At 40.6% G+C, this 27,147-nt stretch overlaps 1 protein-coding gene across 3 annotated transcripts in view; it reads right to left on the bottom strand.

Moving 5' to 3' along the window:
• Positions 1 to 27,113, bottom strand: part of GTF2E1 (general transcription factor IIE subunit 1) — a 49,495-nt gene extending 22,382 nt beyond the window's left edge. The window contains exons 1-3 of one of the 3 annotated variants that reach the window (XM_038136023.1): positions 26,980 to 27,075; positions 19,990 to 20,073; positions 18,756 to 19,233 (exon numbers count right to left, since the gene is read on the bottom strand). In XM_038136023.1, the coding sequence (XP_037991951.1) occupies positions 18,756 to 19,203 (448 nt within the window). In that variant the 5' untranslated portion in view covers positions 19,204 to 19,233; positions 19,990 to 20,073; positions 26,980 to 27,075. Of the gene's footprint in view, positions 1 to 18,755; positions 19,234 to 19,989; positions 20,074 to 26,451 lie in introns of all 3 variants that reach the window. The other 2 variants (XM_038136012.1, XM_038136034.1) reach the window with 2 other exon arrangements.
• Between the last annotated feature and the right edge of the window lie 34 nt (positions 27,114 to 27,147).

Below are 27,147 nucleotides of genomic sequence, written 5' to 3'. Positions count from 1 at the left end.
GGTAACAGGGATAAACTACCCTTCAGATTGCTAAAGCATCAGAACTGATACTGCCTTTCAGCTCAGTGGGTTGACTCAGCTTTTGCCTCGTCTGTTTTGTGAGTGTAGCGATTTGACATTTGTCAAGTTTTTTGAGCACAGCAAGTGTCAAATCCTTTCCTCTGACACTGATCATAAATCCGAAACAGGTGCATTCATGGATAACATTTCATACTAGCAATAGAGATAGTGCTTGTAAGGGTCCTATAAACCTCTTAAATCTTTTTATTTCAGATTATCTACAATTCCAGTGAAACAAATGCAAGAAGAAAGTTTTCACAGTCGCTTTTCAGAAGCAAAGCATATCTGCAGATATATAAAAGTGTTAGTACATTAAAAAAAACCAAATCCTAAAAACATTCCTGTTTTGCTTATTAGAATCTTCTCTCCATCAGAAATTTTTGTATCTTCAAACAAGTGCTCTTCCAACATTTTACAGAGCTGTTTCTCTGCTCTTTCTTCCCTTTTTCAGGGAGAGCAGTGGCTTCACTGATCTTGTGCCACAACAGCTTCTGATTAATTCTGATAGACAACCAGCAGTTAGCTGGCACATCATCATCATCACCCTAGGATGAACAATAATCTGCCTCACCATCTGCTCCCAAATTTATTTTTAACCAGTCCCTGCTCCCTCCAGTGCGGAGAGCGTGGCAGGAAGGGCAGCCTTCCCCTGAAGTGCTGTGCTGGGAGGTGGTGTCAGGGGCCAAGTTCAGTCACACACCCCTGAGCACCGCCATGGATGGGAAACAGATGAATAAACGCAGCATCCCAGGAAGCAAAAAGGGCTTCTGCACCAGAGGGGCTGGCAACTGCCTGTTCTCCTCCAGCAGACAGGGAAGACCTGCTGGTTTTTCAGTTCCATCGGCAAGCTAGAGAAGGTTAAATGAACAGGCCAAGGTGGTAGGAGAACTAGGGAAAGTGATGGATGTGGATCAGTTACCGATGGGAACATGCATGCCTACTTTTTCTGAGGTCCACCCAAAATTGCAACATAAGAGTTTTTTTGATCGCTTCAGTTCACCTCTGAAAGTTGAAACTATGCAGCATTCACTGACAGACACTGGCCCAAGTGAGTTGTGCTGCTGTGCCAGTTAGTGTAGGAGATCCCTGGCGTAGCACAGACTAGATTCAATAATTTCCTTTGAGAAGGAGCACCAAGATGTTACATCTCATGGGGAAGGAAGCTGGGGTGGTGGGAGAAAGACAGGCTTGATGAAGGCACAGGGCAGTGAGGAGGTTCATTCCGTAACTGCATGGCCCTGCTCGCCACCTTCAGGTACAGAAGCACAGTCCAGAAGGTGGCAATTACAGGGTCCCTGTGGCTGGGTCACTGCTCACAATTGTTGCTGTCACCAGCAAACTGCCCGTAGACAACATCGTATGTGGGAACCGATATGATGTAATGGAGAAAAGAAGGAAATCAGGTGGAACCTAACGCTTTGTACAGCTGGTAAAACATGTTACACATCTCCGAAACACCATCAGCAAGATCTGACAATGATTTCCCCAGAGAAAACAGGGAATTGTTAAAAGCAGGCTCTGGGATACAAAGAACTATCAAAATCTCAGAAGAACAAACATGAAGAGTAAAAAGATTAGATCTAAGGAAGAAAGGAAACATAGATGGACCTTAGCATGTCTCCAGTCCAGCCTCTTGCACAAATGAGGGGAATCAGACCTGACTGCTCATGACTGTATCTACTAATGTCTTGAACACTCCCAAGGGTGGAGACTGCACAACATCTCTGGGAACTCTTGCTCAAAGTGAAAAGGTCATATATAAGTTTAGACCCTCTTGTCCTCCAACCTGGCATCACTCTGAATATCCTAGCTTTGTCTTCCTGGAGATCTCATAATTACAAACGCTGAAGAACAGGAATACAGGTATTAGGCGATGCAAACTGATGCTGGACTGTCCTGGAAAACATCCTCACCAGGGAGAAAGGTTACAATGAAAATAAGAAGGATGCACAACTGAAAAACAGTCTCAATATTCTCAGTGAGTAGGCATTAGTAATGCGGTATCAGGCGGCAATGAAGCGAGGCTCTGATCACAGTATTTTCTAGTGAGTGTCAGGTAACTAAATTTTGTGAATTTAGCTCACAATTTAAAGAGTAGGGCTCATCAATGCTTTAGGAGACAGGACTGCCAATCCAAATGGAGAAATGCTTGAAATAAGTATAAAGAAATCCCGTAGATATTGGTAGAAAATATAGCATTTGGGTTAGAAAAAATAAAAAAAAGAGAAAATAAAAAAGAAGAAGGTGGATGACCAGAAGGGGGTAATTGTTTTGTTTTGGCAGCACACTGCAAAGAACCTCAGCTTTATGACAGAGGAGAAAGCCAGGAACCAAACTTGTTGTGCTGTAAGGAAAGTAAGAGAAAATCTGTCTGCTGGGTATATTAATAACTATGTTGTGCATGACTATGACTGTTACCCTCCACAGTATGTTACCCTGCTTTATTCTTCCCTATGAGTATCTCCTCCTGATAAACCAGGTGCAACTTCAGATTCCATACTCGTAGTTAGGGACCAACTGTAAAAATTCCAAATGAACAAAATGACACAGCTTAATACATGTTTCATTAGGGAAAAATTGGAAAGACAGACTTGCTTAGTTTTAAGAAGGTGGTGGTAGAGAACAGCAAATTTTGGGTATTACAGTAATGCAAACAGTGACAAACTGTTCTTTCCTTTCACACATACATAAAAAGATTACTCACAGCTTTAATTCGGGGTAAAAAACCCCTTTAGGTTAGGGTATTATGAAAAACTGAGGATAAGAAGCCTGGAATAGGCCAGCCATGAAGGTTAAATTTACCCTGCTTCAGAGAAGGATGATGACATGGCTATCTCTTCTAGCCCTGCACTGTATCTGAAAATAACCTTCAGCATATTCTGAAATGCAGATAATTTTACTGTATCCTCATTCCCAATTTTGTATCTACTTTTCAAAGCAGAGACACACATGTTTTTAAAGCCACAAACATAAAATTAACAACCAAGTATGAAAAATTGAAACAGAACTTCCCTCCCACCACTGAGGGCTGTTTAATAAATAGAATTGTTAACAACATCTTTCCTTGGAAAATTTGATTCTGCATCAACATTCTGGTTCACAAATGCTGTATCTCTTGTTTCAGGCTTTCTCCTGTACATTTTAATCAACAGATTGCCAGTTTTAGACTATGTTTTTCCACTATGTTTATGCTGGAAGCCAGTGAGCCAGGGTCACAGTAATTGAAAGGTACCAGAAAGCACAACCCCTCTGGAGGCCTGTATGATTACCCATTCTCCCTTGCCTTCTTGTTAGTTCCAATAACTGATATTTTAATCAATACCCCACAGAGCCTGAATGCCTTTCTTGCTGGGACTGTAGCAAACACTTCCACCAGTGCCTTACACATGGATTGACAGACCATCTGCTAACCTGTTCAAGTGAAAGTCCCAGCTGTGTGTTTTACTTTAACAGGTTATTTTATGTCTGACTTGGCATTGAACATCTCTTGATGCTCTTGTCCTGTTTTCCCAGTCTTCAACACATGTAGGCTGAAAGAAGAGTAAAAAATTGCAGGTTGATTCCTATGACAAATTCTCAATCCTCAAATTTCTTTTCTCTTGCTCCTAGCACGCTCCCTTGCAAGGTATACTGTGAGGCACACACTTTCCCTTTGGGAGACTGGATAGAGTGAACCCGCCAATTTCAAAGCTGGAAGGGAGCTTAATCCAACTTGAATTCATTTAAACAATGACCACTAAAAACCCCAAACACGTGACATGCTTGAACCTTTGCACTTTAAAATTATTTCAGAGGCCAAAAGAACAAAGTACACATGAGGAATTTTACCTTCATACTTGAAACACTGTACAGAATCTGAGCCATGATATTTATGATCTGTTTGCTGTTTGTGGTTTTAGCGAATCAAAATATAAAGCACAGCCGAATGATAACAACTAGCACAAAACTATCCTGAGGGATAGACTTTGATTTCACAAACAAGAAGTTTTATTAGTGAACAGCTTTCTTGAAGAAAACTAAACCCTGTTATTTTTGTAGCACAGCTCAGTATCTCTTCTGAATTGGGTTGTTCTACACAGAAGTTATACACCAGACCGTATGTGAGCTTAGTTTTAGCTTGTGCCAGTTTAATAGGTGTTCCAGAGTCACAAAATGAAACTGGCATTCCTACGGTGCACACGACAGGCAGAAAGAACTTCCACTGAACTTAGGGCACTTAAAACCAGACAAGAACATAGGGGCTACTGGTCTGCAGGGCTCCCTTCACTGGCAGCAGACAGAAAGATGGATGCTCTGTTTGCAGTTTTCTTCTGCCTCAAGTGTCCATGTCTGTTCTGTAAATGCCTAAAATTAGGAAGATTAATACCTTGTCTAGTGTCAGTACCCATGCTTGGGAAGACTCTCTTTCCCTCTCTTCCATTTACTGAAGTGCATTACTGGAACATTTTCTAATGTTCTGCAAGTAATCTTTTTTTAAACAAAAGCATTGTTGATGCTAATTTTGGCTTCCTTCCAAAGTATTCAAAAGAATACAAGAGTTATCTGCATCAGTTTTCTGAGCTGCATTTTCCTTTTACTTTAGCAGAATTAACTAATGAATAGTGCCACTCTAAATATCATATTTTGAAGCACAGGCAGATGAAAGGTTCTACAGTTCCAGACCGTGGCATCAGAAAGAAAATAACAATATCCCAGCCTTTCAAGTTTTCTCTGAGGATGATAATTTAGAAGTCTGAACTCAGAGTCTCTTTCTAGGTTTGTCACCAAGTTGTTTCCAATTAGGAACACATCATACATCTACCCATGCAAATTATTTACATTTATATATACTTTCACAAGACCTCACTGTAACACTGTCAATTACTGCCATCAGAGAAGAACATTACTGACACAATTATTAGTTCTTTTTAATTAATTAATTTAGCTGCTAAGAGTGCCAGCATATTTTAACATTATACATGAAAAAGCAGCTTAGTGCAAGCATATACTATCTGATACAGCATACAAGGCAGAAAACTCATTTGCAGAAAAACAGTATCTGGCATTTCTTCTGAGAAGAAAGGGCATATGCAAATTGTGTCAAATGCTTATGTACAGAAGAAATAAAGTTGAAAATCTACCTTAACAATGCTTATTTCCTGATTTTTTTTAATATCAGTTTTTCACTCTTCTTAAACCCAAGCCAGAAAACTCTGTTTATATATTTCATGCTCATCACTGCAGTAACTTCTAGAGTCCAATGTCAATAGACTTTTTATTCTGCCTTGCATCCTGAATAAATTTTTGCACGTATACATTTTTGAAAAATCTAAGAAACAGTATTCTGAGGACTTCTCTATTCCTATATTAAACACACTTTTTTGCAGAGAGGGTTTCCATCAAATATTATCTACCCACACAGAGAAGCATCTTTCCCTACTTACACAATCCAAGATCCTATCACTTTTGATGGCTTTTCTTTTAACAAAAAGCTCCAACTTTATTAAATGTTTCCAAAATAATTTTGCCTCCCTCACAACAACCTGAGGAATGAAGCAATTTTTTCTGGTTCCATTTGAACACACAGGGATGTTTTTCCTTAGAGCTATGACAAAGTAAGGTAAGAGAGGATAACAACAAAAGCAAAACCTCAAACCACATAACCTTGCTCAGCTGCAACCTGCAACATTAAGAAGAGAAGAGCATTTAATGGGAAGCAGGCACAAAAGCAAACACTTGTTATCACTGCAATCCCAAACTGGAATAGTGTCAATTCTCCTTGGGCAGAAGATGTAGAACAGCACTACAAAGTCAGTAGCAACCTCTTCTGCATGCTCCAAGGACTACCTTTCAGGTTGTTCATCATGTAAGAGTCACAGCAATCCTTTTTATGTGATGCACATCCAAAGGGATGCACAGAAACACGTGAGACAGGTTAAAGATGCCAGAGAAACCTCAATTTCACAACAGCGTATTCAGTGCATATAAGGAGTTTATTTCAGGGTCAAGGAAAGCCAGACAAAAGATTCCAGTGGAAGGAAGAAAAAATATCCAGATTTTTGACAAAAGCAGTCAGTAAAAGATCAAGGTGCTTTATTAAAATCCATGAAAGTCTTCTCGAGAGCATAAAACAACACCTTTCAAAGTTATAAACAAACCAAGAGTCTGATTTAACCCTCAAATAACAAAATCGTAATGCTCTGGATTTAAAAAAAAAAATTAAAAAACTTCCATAATAAGATCCTGACATGGGCAAGGGACTGGAAGTTGTTTTTGGAAGAGAAAAGAGGAAACCTGAAGCTCCAGATCACTTTTTTTGGTTGCACAACCCATCAGTAAAAAAAACTTTTGAGCAAACTATAAGAATATTTACTTATAAATTACATACATAGTTCTGCAATAATATGCTATATATTATAAAGCATACACAAAAATAGAATTAGGAACAAGATTAAGACGAAAAACTGTTTTAGAAGATTTTTATTGATGTTATAAAAAATATTTTCTTAGTATTCCTCCCACCTTGATGGATTGTTTTGCGTGCATCCCACTTCGGAGACTGCTGCAGATGGCCTTTTCTCCTCCTTCCTACTTCCAAAGACATTAGATAATCTCTTGCAGCTCAGTGAGGAATAGCGTTTACCTTGAGTTAATGCAGAGAAAAATAACAACTATGATGGCAGAGATTCAGTGACTGGAATTCAGGACTGGGGAAGGGTGGAGGACAGCTGAGACCCAGCCCATTTTGTTAGGGGCTATACTCCATAGCACATTCAGGAAAACTGGATATTGGTGGAGGCTAAAGCCTGGAAGAGAATTTACCCATAAGGAGGGAAGTGATGAGGAGTATGAATTATAAGAGGAAAAAAAAAGTGAGCCAAATTTTAAGTTTTAGAGAAGGATAATGAGATAAGATAAAGGATAATGAGAAAAACAGGAAGCAATCTATTTTGGTTGGGAGAAGAGACGATCTTCAACTGTTCTAGATGCTTATCAGCAAACTAAAGAAACATCGTCCAGATAAATTAATCACAAAATGATTGCACACCTGGTGGAGAACACCACTTTTAGAAAAAAAGTGCTTACTGTTAGTCTTAGAGGGCATTTCAAGAGTCTATCCTGGTTCACTTCAATTTCATCCTTTCTCCTGAACATTTTGAATGTAGACTCTTAGGTGCATATGCTATGCACAAGCAAGACAAAATTGGAAAAGGTGGCAAATCCTCGGTAGAAGATACAACTGGAATGAAAAACTGTCTTTATGAATTATACAAGTTGCTATTAATCAACAAGATGCTGTTTAGCAAAGTCCAAAGCATCCATTTATTTTTCCATTATTTTTTCCATACCTGCACTTTACTTTCTATACTGCTTACAGATGATGGCTGCGAGCCTTAAAAAGGCGCCTTTGGATTGGCAGAATAGGTATCAAAACAGCATCTTCTACCACCATTCAGACTCTGCAATACTGAGGCACCTACCAAGACTGATGCGAACAATCCAGATGAGTGTCTATGCCTGCAACTGTATCACACAGGATATTCTCAAAACAAAGTAACTTCTGACTAAGAGATCGATTCCAAGCTTTAACTGCTGCAACCTAAAAGGTGTATCACAAACGATATTAAAGGACTTCGCATCACAGCTGACAGCAGATCTTAAATGAAGAGTCATCTCAAGTTGAGGAATCAATGTTTTGACACCATGAAATTGTACAACATACCTGTAAGCAAACACTGTCATTACATTAAAGTAAGTGACTTTTTATAGCCTGAATAAAAAAATCCGTGAATACATATTAAAAATGTTTCATTGCACAAATTCTGATACAGGCAGCCATATGAGAAGCAAAGAAACAACAACTACATGAATTAATTCTCAGATTTCCAAACCCGATTTCCTGTCTTTCAGCATTCAGTAGCTTACAGGGTCTTAATGCTCTTTCAAAACTGATTATAAACAAACATACGGACATTAATTGCAAATCTTTGAGCCCTCGCGGGGAGTTTCAAAGAGCAAGCCTGCTGTGTTGTTTACTTGCATTTGCTTTCCCTCTCCTTAAGCACGCACTCATGCTTGGTGCCACAAATGCTTCCATCAGAGCAAGCAGAACTGGCACAACTCCAAGGCAAATTGTCATCTTGCTATTAGAAATGTACCAGAGATGATAGAAGTGAGCTAATAAACTAAAATTCAAATAAAAATGGGTTAAGAGAAGCAAGCTCTTATTCCTTTCTTTCAGAGGCGCAAGAGCAGCAGTGCTCCAATGAACTTGAATCTGAGATATACAGGGAGAAGCAGGGTATAAATGATTCATTTAAAAAGGTAACAAAGTCTCTTTCAATCCAGGAGAGCAGCAAAAGACAGAAGAACCTCAGAAATTTGTAAACATTTGTTTATAATTTTGCTATCTAGTTAAATATAAACATAAAATTTCAGAACAGTGCTGAAGACCAGCAGAGACTCATTGGTATTCATGAGGTATTGTTCCAACTCACAGGGATACAGAAGTTCAGAACTGCACAGAACTGGTATCCTGCAAAAAAATATTTGGTAGAAAAAGTTTTGCTTCAAAAACTGTCAGTCTAACCAGGCAAATCAAGCAAGTGTGAGGAAAAAGTGTTATACATTTCCCATTTGGAAGACAAAGAACCTAAATAATAAGTGATAAAGCCATGTAAGGATGTGATAGAGGGGGGATCTCTGGAGCTCATGCCCAGTCTAAGCTGTGGTATCTAAACAACACAGTGACCCAAGAAGCATTTAGGAGGAGCTAAAAGCTGCATGCTGATGGGCATAGGTCAAACTCAGGCTCAGTCACATCTTCTCTGGTCCCACCACAGTAGCTGTTTTTCCTTTACTAGACTGTAACCACTGCAGTCCGGTGAACACACAAGGTGGCAGATCCTTAACACTCCAAATCCTGAATGAGTACTACAGATTCGGATGATGACCAGGATCATGTTTTGGAAGCAAATACTAAACTGCTGAGAAGCACAGCAGCCTTCATTGCCTGAAAGCAGCAAGTTCCTGTCAGCTTTACAAGTTACTGCTTTTGTGGGTCATTAACTTCCAGCTCCAGGCAGATTAAGATGAATCACCAAAGCATTTACCAGTGGCAAGACCCTTGGCCGAGAGGGAGGACCACAGGCAGGACTGAGGAACTCAATCCTCAACAAAAACACTCCAGCCTAGACATGTGATGCTCAGTTACAAATAAAAATAGTTGGGTGATACTAAGCAGCTCAACTGTGTGTTGAGAACGCAAAGATTTCCTTGAGTTAAATTCTCTAAAATACAAAAAAGGATCAAATCAAGCACAGAACCAGCCCAAAGCTTCAGCTGATAAAGCATCGTATACAGCAGGCGAGAATAATTGCCTCTTCCTTAATCAGCTTCTCTGACATTTTTAAGATTTTTAACAGACCAGCCAACTTAATTACAGCTCTTATTGTCTTCTCATACAAAAAGAGTGTTCAGATGTGTTTTGTTGGGTTTTGTTTGTTTTTAAAATTGATGTGCCCTGTTCTAACAATAGTCATATATTCATGTGATCTTGTTCACAGAGCAGGAAGAACCACTGAGACTGCCATCTCTCCATTTCAGCTTGAGTGAAGATTCACAAATCACCTAATCTTTTGTCTTTTATGGTCAAGTTACATCCTTGTCCTCACCGCTTTTTAGGCTTCAGGGTAGATAAACAAACCCCTTTTTAATCCGTTTCAGTAGCTCAGTGCAATTATTATGGAAATTAAAAAGGTATCTCTTCTTTCAGCTCCACTGAATAACATTCAGAAGTTGCTAATCTCTTTGCAACTTAAAACTACAGTATTCAAGTATTCCCATAATCATGGACACTAGGAGTTTATATACTCCAGTCATGCAGTAAAACTACTAAAGGCATTTATCTACTTGTCAACAGGATTGTTTTCAGAAGCAGGGTGGTTTAACTCTTTTCCCCAGTCTGAAGTCAGCAAACTGGATCATACTGTTTCAGACTAACAGCAAAAGGAATCCAGAAAAAGACAGCCTGCCTTAGCTCCACCTGTAAGCACAACCTAAGAACGTGATTATTAGCCAGTTGTGTTAATTCATATTAAGTCCCCAAGAAGAAACAAGAAAGTAAGAATAAAACTATTAAACAGCCCAAGAGGAAGAAAAATTTTGACTGTGAAAAGAGAAAATGCTTCCATGCAATTTTAGACTGGCATTTTGAGAACAGATTTGTATTATTGAGCTTTCTCCTTTTCCATCAAAGCAGCTGCCTGTTCCCTTCTGACACCCAGATTTCTTTTAATCAATGAAGACAGGATGCTGTGTTCTGATGAAATGCCCTTCCTGGCCATCCCTGGTAGAGAGAATTAAAAGCCTTGCCAATCCTTTTGAAGTGCAAATCTTCACCAAGTAGGTTTCATGCCTCTTGTTATTGTTGCCTCTCTCAGGACAGCACAGTTGAGGTGGAACACTGAACACTGGACTGTTTACTTATCTTCTAAAGTGCATCTTGCCTTGCACTTGAGATCCCATGATCTCTGTCTGCACTTCCACTCTCCTCTTTCTGCACTCCCAAATCTTACATTGTTCAAGCAAAAAAACCTTGATAACTCTAGATTGCAAAAAAGTTCATTCCTCAAGTGGCAGAATCATTTACCTGAACATGGATCGACAGTTTTTCTTTCTTCAAGCTCCATGCCTGACCTGCAATGTGCTCTGGAAAACACATATCGGTACAGGATGGGCACACTTGAGCCTCCACCTTGTATCCTGACATCACTTTGGGAGAAAACACACCCAGCTGTATCACTCTGATCTTAAACTGAAAGCCAAAAAGACATCAGCTTTTTTTCTGGCTAAGAACCAAGTACAGCTATACAAAGACAGTCCAGGGGCCCAGTCAGCAGTTTAAAATACATTTCTCTAGAGCACTGTAAAGGATACAAGTTAATAAGCTCTGCCAGGAGGCCACAGCAGGTTATCAGTGGAGAATGAGGCATGCAAGGTGCTCTAAGGGCAAAGCAGTGCTGTAACTCAGCTGTGAAATAGCACCTTGATCACAGATTGCAATGTGTATATGGAACTGCCTCTATATGTACCTATTTCTTGACCATAATTTAGGCAGTAAACTTGAGAAAATTTAAGGTAACAACCAAATTTCTTTCAGCATTTCACAACGACTTTAACCTATACTTCATGCTACAGTTTCCCCTTCCTGATGAGCTGAATTTCTAATTTGCAATTAGAAAAGGGAAACAATTTAACCTTTAATGTTTAAAAAAAAAGCAGTACTTTAAGAACAACTTTATATTACCTAGAGGAACACCACGTTGCTCATTCATCTCAGTGCGCAGATCATTTTTAGCTCAACTAAATTAAAATTACTGTAACACAATTTTTAAGCAAAGACCTTTCTCTTGAAAAGGTAAATTAAACATTCAAAAATTGGACTGCATGAGACACACATCAAATTATTGTTAATTCAGAAGCATCAGATGATTTAATATGTATTCACTATAAACTGGAAGAAAGGAATCCTTTCCTCTTCTCCGGTAACGAATTCTCTTGCAGCTCATATGCACAACCTCAGCAGCTCTGAGCTGACAGAGTTCTTCCTTTGGTCCTACTGTGGATAAATTAAGCCAGACATAAAGCCAAGAAAAAACAACTGGACAGAGGGATTATCCAGAGGAAGTCCAGGGGAAACCACAGATAGGTAGTTTTTCTTTCAGTCAAGAAGACTACACCAAATTACCAATTGAGCCAACATACTCTACAACATCCAATAGCAGATAGACTGCAATACCCGTTACAGGATTCTCCATGAGCTCTTGAGCTGACTTACGGATGCTCATGCCTAAAAGAGTAACACCCTTCGCAGACAATATTACCAAGGATGCAGTTTCGAAAGAACAAGTCACTAGAATAAATAAAGGAATGCTGCAGTTCAGCTTTCATCACTGTAAATGGCTTAGCAATATTCACAGATTTCACAGAGATCTTGCTGCAATCTATTTCAATTTGCAAAGCTAAAAGAAGTTAAAGTGATAACCTTTACTTGAAGGGCAATTACTTCTTGTACTTCAAATAATAAAATGCCCTTCACAGATAAAACAAAAAAAAAAAAAAAAAGAAAAGAAAAGGCATCAATATTGTAAGTCAGGGCATGCATTTATCAGATAAGTTTTTTAATCTAAGAGCCACAAGCATTCCAGCCAGACGTGGAATACAGGGAAGTGATCAGCTAGCATTCTACAAGCAGCAGCTTATCCTCTTGGCTGTTGTTCTGCATAGCACAAGTTTCAAACCTACCTTCACCTATTCCCCCATCAAGCTGAGAGGTCCATGGTTACATCAGCTGGTTATTTTCCAGACAGGGTGCCCAACCCAGAGGGAATGGGTTCAATTTACAGATGCAACCTTTAAGTCACTCTACAGAGTATTCTTACTTTGAGGAAAACATGCATTAATTCTGATATGTTTTTCTCAGTTTTCCTTTCCCTGTGGCTCCAAGCCTTATCAAGCTGAAGCAGAGTGAAGCTGACAAGAATACTCTTGGAGATTTTGCCAGGAATTGGAATAGAAATAGAAAAACTAAGCAGAGCATGGACACTTTCCTTCTGCTGGTGTTTGCCAAAAGCTCTCAGTGGCAGCACAGACAAACAAAATGTGCTTGTAGAGTCAAGGAAAATCACACTGATGGGTTTTTATGCACTTGGAAAGCTAACAATGATAACAAAACCACACAACTTCACAGAACTCGCAGTTGTTCAAAGCAGAACTGTTCTGAATCCTTTCTTTTTCAAGGGAAGTTTTAGTATGCCTGTTTACATTAAGACTTGCCAAGTCTTCATTTTGGCTGGTTAAAAGCTGTAAATTGTTGTAGTAGTAGCATCACCTACTAGCACATACATGGCACTACATGGCAGAAGAAGCTACCAGAATGTCTGAAAATCATTGAACTCAAAGGACAAGAAACAACAGCATAAAGATCAAACAGGACTGGCTGTGTTGTGTGAATATATAGAATAAATAGCTCCATGTGATTTATTTTTTTCTAGTGGCTGGAAGGGACAGACTACAAAAAGAGATGTACTAGAAATTGACACAAGAGCTCCCCAAGAAAGGGTAACGCAAAGAAAGCAGGGAAAAGGGGAAGCATAATAAAAAATTAACAAAATAGATAGGACAGGCTCAAAAGTAATTTGAATCAGATGAGGAAGTTTTGAAGCTAACGTAGAACTTGCCTGAGGAAGTGGGAATTCAAAAGAAGATGAGACGACAGATGTGCTCTGAGCAGCTCACTGGGGATGAAGTGAGGAGCTGAGCACTCAGGAGAAAAGGCAGTAGCTCCAGAGGTCAGCACACAAGACCAAAGCAAAAAAATAAAAGACTAGTCAAATTTCTAATCTCAGAAATGGGGCCCAAACCATACAAGTGCTCAGCTGCACACAGGCTGCCTGAATATGATATTAAGTTCCTTGTGACAGGTACACAAAACCAGCCTCTGAATGTGTTATGTGCAATTCTGTTAGGAAGTACACAAAGGACATGTGAGAGGCTGACAGTAAAACAAGCGGGTTAAAATGATATTCAAGGTGTTGTCTTTCCTTCTATGAAATTGGTATTGTCACCTTCAATTTGTTCTTCCCAAATTAAATTTCTTATCAGTACACAGAATAAGAAAGGCATACAGATATACAGTATGTTACCATTACAGTGCATTTATAGGAACAGCTAGACATCCTCACAAAATCATTCACCAAACCAAGAGCAAACCGTGGGAGGATGAAGAGCAGACAAGTAATTAACTGCTGTGATTTCAAAAAGCAACAAAATACTTTGGTGATTACAACTGTGATTAAAAACATCCCAACCAGCATCACCTTTCTGATTCCCATTACCCACTTGTCTTGCATCCTTTTCTTTCCACTACTATTCACACCTTATCTAACTGAATATTATGGTGAGGACACAATGTATAGATGGACACAAGAGATCAACTGTCATTACAACATACTGGTAACATCAAGGTTTTTCTTCACAGTAACAGGAGTGAAAGAAACACAAGACTGGATAAAAATTATATTGCAAAGGTGAAAGAGAGCAGTGGAAAACCTACTTCATCTAGCCTTACACTTCTCAATATCAAATTCACTAGCTGCCCTGGTGAGTATCCTAACATAGTTTGGTATTTAGAATACCTAGGAAAATCCAGGGCTGAATACCAGTGTGATGCACTGCAGAATCTCATTTCTGCCACTCCTTCAGTTCCACCTCACTCTCCCTTTTGCAGTTTCTAGTCACATACTTTCTTTCAAACTGACCTTGAATTTGACAGAACTCCAACACTACACTAGATTTACAAATATGATTAAGGTATGAGAATAGGATACATTAGAGACCTTCTACAGCCAGATCCAATTAATCATGCTACAGAAACACACATCCATGAACATAATTTCCAGTGTTGTGATATTCCATAGATTAGCAAGCCAAGCCTATCTGTACAGAGCAAAGACAGAGCCCTCTACCAGGTGAGAAACGCAGCTCCTGTCGTCCTTTCCCCGCACTCCACTGAACGCACGTGGGCGGATTCAATTCTCCAAACATTCAGTCCACAAAATAGTATCGAGTTGTTTAGGTTGATCTGTGATTCAAGGGATTGGCCTGCAGAGCCCAAATTTCTGCAGTTTCTACATTAAAAGCACAGAGAAGAACATTCTCCCCATAGGTTTAAGAGACTAATGTAACATCTTGTCTCTAGGCGAAACAGGAAAACCCAGTGTTCCCTTACACCAGTGTCCACTGTCAGCCCAGGTCTGGCAGTAGATCGAGCTCAGCAGCGTTATTCACATCACACATCTCACAGATGGCTTTTCTTACTGCTCCTCAACTAAACTCTTTCCTTGTACACCCCCTGCCTCAAGAGACAGCCCTTATCTTTTTATGGAGAATAGCTGAAACTTTCCACCTCCATAAGAGTTCATCACAGTGGCAGCTGAAAACTACTGCTCATCTGCAGAATGAGGAATGATGAAATACCAGAGTACAGTCAGACAGCAGGTGATGGCACAAGGGAAAGGCAAGGATCAAGTGCTCATACTAGGACATTCCATAAAAACAATAATCTTTTTTGTTTCTCAGTCACCCTATCTGAAAAACAAAACTAGAAGTTAACACTTTTCGTTCATCAGCATTATTGTTTTCCCAGCTGTAGATTACAAAACAGTCACAGAAGTGGCTGCTTAGCCTGTAACAACCCAGTCTGCACCAATTCCCATAGATAGGCATACTCTTCAATCAGAAAGCTCTTCTAAGGTTTGCTACAAGTTTCCATTGCAAACTTTTGCACAATAAAATCATGCTGCGTTCAGCTGTTTGCCTCTAAAAGCAGGGGTTACTGATATAGCTTCTTTGGAGGCAACAGTAAAAAATGCCACTGAGGAGAAAGTGTGACAGCTAGAGGATCTGCTCAAGCTCCTCGGGTAGAACAGATGGGGCTAAACCTCCTGACCTGGGCATGCCCATGCCATGCTCAGAGTGAACATGCACTCACTCACTGGTCATCCAACCAAGTAACTCCTTCAACACAGAATGCATTTCTTTTCACTTTCCAGAAAATCTCCTTGTGAGTCAAAGCAGCAGAAAAACTCCAGTTTTTGGCATCATCTTGACTTTCACTGTCTCAGATCCTGTCCTTGAACTTCCTTCAAGTACCAGGTAAGAGTTGTTCAACCTTTGACAACATAGAAAGTCTTTGAAGCTTTTTTTAGGGTTGAGACATTTAATGGCAGAAGGGACGGAGAAAAAAAATCCTATAATGCTTTTAAAAACAGAGGGAACACACTCTCAAAGTAATATTTCTACTATTTAAAATCTATATTTAAAATTACTGTAGTGGCAAACATGCTACTCTGTTCAAAATATTTTTTCCCAGTTAACTGAACAGCAGTCAAAGCACATCTGTACCTACACGTCCTGAAAACACACTCCTCACATAATCAATTATTTTTTCTCAGCAGACTTGTGTCAACCCTCCAAAGCTATCAATAAATCACATTTTCTGACAAAAAAATAAACACTTCGGTTTATTTCTACATTATTCAGAGAGGGAGTAAAGAAGAGAGCCAAAAGAGAGCTACTTGACCCGTAAGAAACAAAGGTCTGCTAAACCCAAGAGGTAGATGTAGATGCTGTGGTAAAAATTAAAGAGCTCTACAGATCCAAATTATGAACAGGCTCTTCATAAGCACTCTTAATCCACAAATTCCAGTATAATGACCACAGTAATGAAGTGGTTCTGGAAACCTCTTCACCCACGCTAATAAGGAAGTGTAAGAGCAACTCTTCCAATTCTACAACAATTGCTCAGAGTTTGCATTTGAGTTGTAGATAGGAAAGAGGAAAGCAAAGCAGAAGAAAACACAGGACATCTAAATCACACCCCTGTCTGAATGACAAGGACAAAAGGCAAGCAGTGAAAGAGGGTATATTTTAATAAAAAAGCTCTCAATTTAAGTGCAGCTTGGTCCAGAGTAGTGCAGAGAATGCCTTCCATGTCCTACCTGCTTCATAGATTAACAGATTTTGGTCCTGCAGGCCTTTTAATTCACAAAGTTTTATCAACATAGCTGCAGTCTAAGAGCAGCTCAGGTCAGCTGTGACTGAAGCTATGTGGTTTTTAGCTACCCTTCAACAGTTGTACTGCCACAACTTTCCATGAGTGGGAGAGGTTTATCTTTAGCACTGACAGGAGCTAAGGACATTCTTGGGAAAGCATGGCTCTTCACTGCCTAATAAACCTCGTTTCTCTGCATGCCTTGACCTCTCAAGCTTCCTCTGTGAAAGACCATGGGGTCTTTCAGGTCTTTTCTAATATAGAATTCGGAGCAGCAGGAAACATGGAGACAGCACATTCCACTGCAATATGAAGCAGACATACAACAGTATCATTGTGCACAATCTAGATAAAACTATCAGTGACTTAAAAATAATATAAAGAGAAACAGAATATACATAAATTCTAGGCAGGTATGTTTTTACTGAAAGTAAGTGGAGGTAAACTGACCATCTTGTTATTTGCACAAATACTGACAGAACTCATAGGAATTGCTGAGAAAACAGCACTCAGCATTTTCCTCCATCAGAACATAAAACACTCCATGTGCCAGTGAAGGATTTCACATTGTGGACACAGCCAGTGTCTGTACTGCAGGCAGACCCTTGGTTGACCTTATCAGTTCCTGGAGCACAGGCCTTGGTATCAAAGCCAAATCCCAGCATTATTATTTTCAGCACCTCCTTGACAGGCAGTTCTCTGCTCTCAGAACTCGCTGCCCACACAGGCTGGGAGGAAATGGCCACAGGCCTTTGCTAAGTGCTACAGATCCCCTTGGGATCAGTGTCTCACACTGTCCACTGCGTGTGTTCTCTGCACAGGTTCTCTACTCTTTCCTTACCAATGCAAACTGCAAAAGCACCATTTCCCTTCAGCCAACACAAACAACCATAGACACCACAGATCATTATTAAACGTGGAGGGCACGTAGAGTTTCTACACTCAGTGGTGAGCACAGAAATTCTGTGCTGGCACTGCTGGTTTGGTGCTCTACAAGGAAGCAATTTCTACTCAGTGAGCTGCACTGGATTTCATCAACAACCGTTAGTTGACCTAGTGGATTCTGCTTCTCTAGTACTAAGTAATGTCTTCATGGTTGCTCAAGTAAAAGAAGTTTGACAGCCTTTTAACTTTGGAGGCAGGAAAAATGGAAAATGAGAGGCTGAACTTTTCTTGGGTGTTTGCACTTAGCAGATTAAACACCAGTAACTCTAGATTAAAAGCTTCAATGTTGTTAAACAGTCAAATTTACAGTTTCTCATTATGTTAACTGACACAAAACATCATACTTCAACGTATCTGAGAGCTCTCCTAACTTCTGTCCTCTTGCTTCTCTGAAAAAGTAAAATCAGGACACAGAATTCCAAAGAAAAAAACTAAAAAGTAAACTAACACCTAACCTCCCTGCCTTCCCCCCACAATAATCCCAGATTAGACTAGCAAAACAGAGTCTCATTGGGTGCAGGTGTTCTTCCTTTTTTATTCCCTGGCACAGAAGCAGAAAGTAGACAATGACACCCAAGAAAGACTTTCATTTCATATGCATGAGACAGATACACGCTTCCACTGAGACTTATACATGAATAAGAATCTTGTTTACTCCCAACCACAGACAAGACCATAATTAATTTCTTTTAACTTGTGTGAGACTGCCTTGCACCGGGAAACAAGGTTGTGCAGTACAATGCACTAGGCTAGAGAATATTAAACAGTAACAACTCACTTCTTGCATGACCAAATAAAATCAGCTCTACATATGCCCTCTCTGCTAACTATCTGAAAGTCTTAAAGTTTACTGGCGAGACCAGGTTATACTGAAAAGCCATCAGCTTCCAACAAGGACAGATTGCCTTATTCACCCTTGCAATAAGACTTCCGTGTCTCTACTGCTTGTCACTCAAAAGCATTTCACCAAGATTCCTCTTTGTCTGTATAAATCTGTATACACTCCTTCTGTATTTTGCTCAAACATTTATCACCTGCAGAAACAGAGTGCCCTCTAGCTCTGGCCAAACTCAAAGAGAATTTTCCTAAGGCTCTGTCTCCTTAAAATCCAGCATTTAGAACCACAGCAAGAGCACTCTGCTAGCCGTACCCTTACCTGTCCTGGGGTCAAACAGCTGGTTGGCCTCCAAATCTGTGAAAGTGCTGAAGCAGATGGGGCATTTGAAAGAGGCGCGGTTGGTGGAGTCTCTCTCGTCGGTCTCGATCCTGCGGCGCATGTGGTCCAGCTTGTACTTGACCACGTTGACAAGCAGGCGGTAGTTGATGAAGTAATAGTTATGGCGCGTGGTCTTGCCATCGGGAGCGGTCTCGACCCTCATCCTGCATTTGATGAACTTGTCACCCTTGAGGGTGTTGAGGACAGCCCTCAGCTGCTTCCTGTCAAACTTCAGGAGCTCCAGCATGTCCTCCTCCTTCACGCAGGGGTTCCTGATGAGGATGTCCAGAGCCAAAGCATGCTCGATTCCATAAAAGCCACGCACCACATATTTGGCAAGGCGCTTGAGAGCTGCTGGGACCTCAGTGAGGACGTCTGGGTCAGTCATAGCAGGTCCAGATCATGAGCTTCATGTATACTGCAAGGAAAAAAAGGCAGATGGATTCTTAGCTAGTCTTTTAAATTCTGAAGTTCCTATTTATCTTACTTATAGGTAAGAAAAGGGATGGGGTTTTTTCCATTTCCCTTTCCCAAGCCTTGTACTGTCTCCTTAGGTGTCATTAATGCTACAGAAATAGGAAATGGTACCTCTCATTCAAAACAAAGTAAAACTTTTTTAAAAGCACGCAAGAAATTAGTACCAAAATGTACAGCAGATTTCATTTGTATTCAGTCACAGCCAACACAGCTTGAGTAAGAAAGCTGTCCTCTAGAAGACAGCTCTGGGATAGCTGAGACCTGTAACTTGGAAAAAACAGAAAATGGCTACAGCAAGAAAGGTCCTAAGACAGCCCAAGAGTGGAGTCTGAGGGCCTGAGCTGACATCACTTGATGCCATTGTAAGCAGCCCTGTCTGGTTTAACACCTCAGCCACCCCTGGGCAGAGATGCACTATGAGGACAGCTTGCTGTACAGGCTGGTATGCATTCAAGCAAAAGTTCCCAGCTGCACCATGAGAACAGATCCCTGCTCATGAACAGATCTCAGTCAACTATCTGCAGCATGAAAACCATTAGCACTACCAATTCCTACATCACAAACTGCTTCAGCCTTGTTCTTGTATGAGCACAGAGGTCCTTACAAAGGACTGAATCTTCATTTGAAGTCCCACATTCAGGCCTTAAAAGCCCATGAATAATATAGCATAATAAATGAAGCAAAAGTCAAGACATACCAAATATGAAGTGATGATGTGTTTAAAGAAGAAAGTATTCCATGAAGTATCCTTTGAGTTACTCGCCACCATTTACCAGGCTGCCTGTGGCAAGACAATAATTTCTAAGTATTCTATTTTCACTTCACTTTTCTTCACCATAATATCAAATGGCACAAATGGTCATGACTATGGCATACATGGCAACATACATAAAATCACATGCAAGGAATTCCTCACATTGTCACCCCTGCCAGATTCAGCTCAGACAACACCAGTGATTCAAGAGAAGAACAAAGTATTAGAGGTGCTTTTGAAACAGCCATTCAGAAGGTTGCACTTCCAGCTAACATCAGATAAGACTCTGAATTTCAATCGTTTTAGGTAGGAGTTTTCCATGCTAGTTTAGGACATGAGGAACCATTTCATGAGCAAAAGGTTCCTTCCACTGAAGAAACTTCCCCCTCACCCTAATTTATGTTTTTTTATCACTGCTATGCAATTTTTATCTGTGAACTAATAAATTAAATTGTAAAACTCTGCCAATCCTAAATTTCACTTCCATTAGACGCTTCACACACTGTATATTTATCTCCCCAGTACAAATAAAGCAGAAAGTGACAGCAGAAGAAAGGATCTGGATGAGTATCCTATTTTTTTCATCACTGTCATAAAACCACTGATAGGCCTTTTCACACACACCATTACACAACTTTTGTCCGTTCCCCACACTAAGACATCCCTCTGAGATCACCAACTCAGTATGTAAGCAAGCAGCTGCTGACTCATTTCCATCAGCTAAGACTTCTCAAAGATCTGTGATCATTTATCACAGTAGTCTTCTTGGATTTTTTTTTCTTACGATAAACAGTGTCCTTTCAAAAAAGTGCAGCATTACCCACTGAAGCTTTACTTCTCTTCCACCCCTACCCTCTGCTGCCACTGAGGAGGGATGTTCCTCTCAAGGGTTATGGCCAGTACCACTGCAAAGCAATTAGGCTGTGGAATGTGAAGCTTCTCAGCAACTAAATTAAGATCATCCTGTCTTTTCTGCCTGCTGGATAAGAAAAACACCACCTTCATGGTTTTCTTTTAGAACACTTCCCTGCTTAAGTGTTCTTTTAGAACACTTCCCTTTCTTTTCCTCTAACTTAGAGCCAAATGGTATTTGCAGTGCTTAAATTGAAATTAACTGAATGACATTTGTTGACTACTGGTGTGCAGGCTGAGAACAGCTCCCAGCAAACAATGCCTGGATGTCCAGCTACAGCTTCCCTTTAAGGAAATTCAATTAAAACACATCTATCACATCACGAATTAACCATGAAACAAGTACTTCTAGAGTCAGCCAGGTTTCTCTTGCACGCCAGAGACACAGCGACTCATCTCACACAAAGGAGAGATTCACAGAGCTTTGCATTGAAGGTAAAAGTGTTTGCAATGATGCCCTACCAAGAGTTAGCCATGCAGTATTTTGGAATCTCTAAGTCAGACTAAATCCAAATACTGTCACAGGATATTGTCTCTGAAGATCAACATCATTCTATTGGTATTTTTTCAGTCTTTCAGTCACCTAAAGACAAATCTTGGTTTTGAATGTATCTGTCAGCAACATACTGACACTATAAAACAATGCCAATGCAGAAGATGGAGGGAAGCCTTGATTTATTCAAATTGATTAAATCTTACTCAGAGTTAAAGCACAGTAAAGAATAAATGTACAGATCAATTTTAAATAAAACTTGGCACCCCAGGATAGTTAAAAAGTCAATTTTTTAAAGTCAAAAGCTTGTTAAGTGCTGATTTGAAGAGCAGACAACTTTCTCTCCTCAACACTTTCCCTACAACTTCCTTGCAGAAAACTTGGTGATGCAACTTGCAGGGGCACAGTGACCTTCAGATATCAATTGAAATAAAAAAAAGGAGAGAAGTGCTTTTAAATAAGCACATCTTACTCTGGACACCTCATCTGAGAGCTGATGGAAAGCACTTTCTCTACTCTGATAAGACAGCTGCAGATTTCCACAGATACTTCCAAAACAGGTTTAAAGTACAATTTCCTGAATAATGCACTCAAACAGCTTAAACAGAGACCTACAAGGGACCAATAAATAAAACCAAATCTTAGGGTTTTCAGCAACATTCAGAGATGCAATAATATTTCTTAGTGTCAATCACTAGAAAATATTCTTTTTCATCTAATGGGAGTAGGAGTTTTAACACAGTTTCTTCTGCTGGAGATTTTGAGTGATGTCCAAATGTTCTGTGTCCTCAGGCAATAGAGGGCATCTTGACTGTGATACTGTTTTCTTCCAGGTGGGGATATATGGAAATACAATATGGAAAGCATTCTGAAAACACAAGAAACCATTCTTTCCTGTTATCCTCCACTTCAAAAGGTGGATTAACACACTTTAGGTTCTAAATCCTGCAGAAGACAGTCTTTGGGTGCAACAAAAAAACTGACCAGCGCCATCTCTGAAGGAAAAAAAAACCAAAAGCAAGTGCATACCACTGCCAGATCTCACCAGGCCAAGCTGATGTGTGGTCCATGAAGAATCCAAGGCTTTTAATCTCTGAACTGTAAATTCTTACCATCTTTCACCAGGCAAAAAGGACACAGATTCAGCTCACAAAACTCAAACCCAGGGGACTTTACCACTGCATCCTTTAGCAATGATTTCACCTTCCCCTGGAGCAGTAAGTCAAACCTGAATTAATTACATGTGCAAAGAAATATGGTAACAGCTTTAACAAGGTTTTAATGGACGTGCATCTGTTTCACAATAATGTCTGAACTGACCTTAATAATTTATGAACATCAAGGAACATTTTCAGGGGAAAAAAAAATACAATAGCCAACATTCTCAGCTATGCCAGTAAGCACCTACAGCATCAATAATAAGGCACACTGGACAGCATCATATTCAGAAACAGCCAAAAGAAGAATTTCCAAATTTAAACATGGACTTTATTAAAAGAGACAGTTGGTGGGGAATTGTTCTGGGTAATCACATTAATACAATTCAGTATTATGGGTACAGGAGGAAAGCAGACCTGTCTGTGTTAACACAGTAGGACAGCAAACCTAAATACACATCTGTTGCGTTTTTAAAATTGCTGTAATTGAAAGAATTAATATTGATGTGTCTATAAAAGGCAATGCTGGAAAAAAAGACTTACAGTTACACAACACAATCAGAACTGCTAGGTGAAGAAAATAAGGATACCTTCTGCAAGACTGTACCTAAGGCATAGTAAAATGTATGAGGCCTTCAGCATAACCAGAGATGGCAGAAAGGATGTCAGGGGGAGAACACGTGACTGCAAAAAACCCTTCAGTATGATGGGATCAGAGACCACACAGAAGCCAGAAATTGAACTGAGCAAACACCTCCACTTTCAGGTCTTTCCTGATACAACATCAAAGCAACTGAATTGTTCTTTTCAACATACAACAATTTCAAGAGTTTTCAATTCCAATGAACTCTAACAGGAATTATGCTAATGAAGTTAGATCTGTTTTCCTTCGTGCTTTTCCTGACTCAAACTGAGGAAAAAAGTGCTAGAAGGGTGGTAACCTAGAAGCCACAATGTAGATGAAAATAGTTATAGAAAATATGAAAACCTACATCAGCCAGTGAATTAATATGAATTTTTATCCAATACTGCAAATGTTGATCATCGTGTTTCAACATGTGACTTCTGAGACTTACATTAATTTTACCCAGGAAATTCAATGGTGTCACTATTCATATATTTGACAGAGGACCTTTAAAAGCAGGATCTTTAAAAAGGAAGCAGACTACCCTTCACATTCATATAGATATACAAAGCTTTTGTAACACCCCAGATCTTTTCTGGAGGAAAACTTGGAGTTGCACATTTGGCTGTGAACCTAGGCTATCAGACACACTTGCACAGGTGCTCCTATTTTTCCCCACATCTATTTAATTAGTGCTCTTTCCCACTAAATCTTTGAAACCAGCTTAGAAAATACTTCTGCAAGCTTCTGACACAACATTTTTAAGAAAGGGGGAAAAAACATTACTTGCTTATACCACTGACATAGCTTCTTCAGGTAAAATCAAAATCAGGTTATAGTAAGAGAAACCCCTCTCCCGTGAATGTGGCAGGTACAACAGGCTTCCTGGAGCCAGCGCATGCCATATCCTGCTGCTGCTGTCACTTGCAAACACCAGACCCCAGTTTTGCAGTCTCTCACTCTAAGCAGATTTAAAATTCTGCTTTTCAGAAGATGATGAGGTTAAGCTAAGACAAGCAATCCTGAATCTTCCTGAGAACAGGAAGGGAAGGCATAAGTTTCAGAACTACAGTGGGAAAACATGTCATCAAGATTTTCAATGTCTGTACAACGTAACCTCAGACACTATTCATCCCTTCCAGAAAAGGGCACAGAATCTTCCACTTTCAAGTCCTGTTTTCACTTGCATTTCTCTGTAGTGAGCCCAGAACTGCCTTTATCCCACATCAGTTGCAAAATAAAATCTTCTGACATTTTATCAAGAGCTCACTGGGTTTCATTCCCTGGAGAGTTCATGAACACTGCTGCTCAGCCTTCCTCCTGCACTACACCTTGATGAGACATAAGTGTATATTCATTGCAAGACCTGCCTTGAAGTATGAGGGCAGAAAAGAACAATCTGCCTTCACTGAAATCCCATCTTCTTGTTGGGTTTCCATAAACTGAAATCAGGAGGCCACAGGTATCAAAGGGTTTTCTTCACTCAGGATGAGAAGTTGTGCTGCAGCTGCACACAGAAAGGCTGAGGGGCCTGGCTGAAATGAGGGCGTTTTCCCCTAATTTCACAAGTAAAAATACACAGAGCCAGATGTAATAAGGCCACAAGGTTTGACCACACCAGGCAGAAATTGAACAATTCAGGCTCAGGATGTAATTCTCAATCACTTTTATAATCTTAATGCGGCATAAACAATAGCAAGGTGTCAGGAAATTAAAGGACCACCTGTGTGCACGTACGCAAATGGATGAAATTTCCTGTTGCAGCTTACGTCAAATTACATCTTCCCTCCCCTAAGGAAGTCTTTCTTTTCCTTCCTTGCCTTTAGCCACAAGGCCCACCCTTCTGTCCTAATTCTGGCAGTTCATTATTCATGTAGCAACAACAATCAATTGATAAAAAGTGAAAAACTAACATGCCAAAAAAAAAAAAAAGTGGGGCATTTCAGAGAGATCAAAGGGGAAAAGTTCAAGAATTGAATCATTTATGTTACCAGACTAGAGCCAACACAAAACAGAGAAAAGAATCCATGGCTAAGGATGTAGGGGAGCTTTGCCCACATGGCAGCAAATTAACCTAACTGTAATGTGATACTATTAGGAAATTTTAATTATGGATATCAGAACTTCTAACAATTTACACTCTGATCTGAACCTACCAGGAGAATACGTGTTATTTTGGAGATGCATAAGCATCAGCCCTCACATAGTGTAGTTGTAAGGTTTTGAGGGCTTCTTTGAAGGGAAGAAAGTAAAATAATTTCTCTCACATATCAAGCCTAGGAAGTCATGATTACACCAAAGCACAGGGAACATTCCTTTCTACATTTCTGACAGGAAAAAAGTAACAATTGCTTTTTCACATTGTGGATTCAATAAGACCTGGAACACCACACTTTTCATCATGATAGGTCAGATGAGCAATATTGCCTCTTGGGTATTGTATTGCAGAAAGACAACGAAAAATTATGGAAGTATTGGGTTCAGTACAGTTTTGTGCATCAGAGTGCAAGTAAGTGAGTATATACTGTGGATAAAAATAATAAAGAAACAAAGAAACTAAGTAACAAGACACCAGATTAGCTTTAATTAACACAGTTTCTTGTTCAGAAGAATCCCTTAAAGCATCCTGTGAGAAAGTGAGCTGTATGTCACAGGAAGTGAAAGGCAGGAATGCAATTCCCATCAAGCCTCATTCCTGCCTGAAAGGATGTGCTACTCCTCCCAGGCACATGGCTCTGCCCTTACAACACCATCTTGTGCACCAAACTGATCACTTTGTTTTTTCCCTTTTTGTTATGTTTTTCAACAGTTGAATGAGTTGGTGGCGACCTCTGACGAGCAACAGAACCAGCACACAAGAGAGGATGCCACTGAACTGGAAAAGATGAAAGAAAAAACTCCACCTTTTGTGGATGAAAAATATTAAGCTACCTAGACTTCAGGAAAATGCATCTTAGCTGTGCATAGCTGAACACCCTTTCCAGAATGCTGATCCTCCTTGTTCATTGTGAGCTGCTTGGAATGGCACAGGCCTAACAGCTAGACCCATTTAACAACAGCTCGGTGCCACTATGAGATGTGATGTTCGCCTCCTTCTTGGGGAACCAGCACGCTCCTGAGGCCAGAAGAAACGTAATACACACAAAAAGAAGGAAAAAAAGAAAAAAAGAAAAAAAAAATCCCCACAAAACAACGAAAAAGAAGGAAAAAAACCTCACCTCGCTGACCTGGAACACTGAATGGTGACACAGCTGGCTGGTTGGCTCAAACCCGGCAAACAGGAATGAGCTCGCTTTGCCAGTCAGCTCCTCCTCAGATGCCCACAACCCTGCAATCCCCCTCCAAATCACAGCCGACACAGACCTCCCGGACTGCAGCAGCACAGGGAGCCTGGACGCCAGTCAGAGGGGAGAATCCCTGGGCCGCCTGCACAGCTTCCCATTCCCTACCCCTTTTATGTGTTGAGGTTTAAACACCGAACTGTGGAGGATTCTGTAGGACAAGAGGAGGTCAGCAGAACCTCTTGGGGAAAAAAAAAAAAAAAGACAAAACAAAACAAAGAAGAAGCCTCAACAAACACCGCAGGAGGAACAGCAAACGGTGGGAAAGAGCCAAGGCGAGGAAGGGGCCCAGACGGGCACAACGTGCGGGAAGAGCCCCGCGGGCCGCTCTGCGGCACCCAAGCGCCGGGCCGGGGGCCTCCGCGGGCCGCAGGCACCACCCCGCTCCCCGGGGCCGGCACTGACCTGGCGCCGCTTCCAGCTCTTCCCGGCTCCGGGCGGCGCTTCCAGCGGCTCCGCCACCCGCGTCACCGCCGCGCGCGCGCCTCTGCCGTCACCGCCGGCGCGTGCGCCGCACCGCCCCCCTCCCTGCCCGCGCGCCGCCCGGCGGGCCGAGCGACACGGAAACGAGCC

The sequence above is a fragment of the Motacilla alba genome, chromosome 1, assembly GCF_015832195.1.
Source record: "Motacilla alba alba isolate MOTALB_02 chromosome 1, Motacilla_alba_V1.0_pri, whole genome shotgun sequence".
In the NCBI taxonomy this organism is placed as follows: Eukaryota; Metazoa; Chordata; class Aves; order Passeriformes; family Motacillidae; genus Motacilla; species Motacilla alba.
The sequence above is the reverse complement of the archived record's forward strand: the minus strand, read 5'-3'. Positions and strand labels throughout refer to the sequence as shown.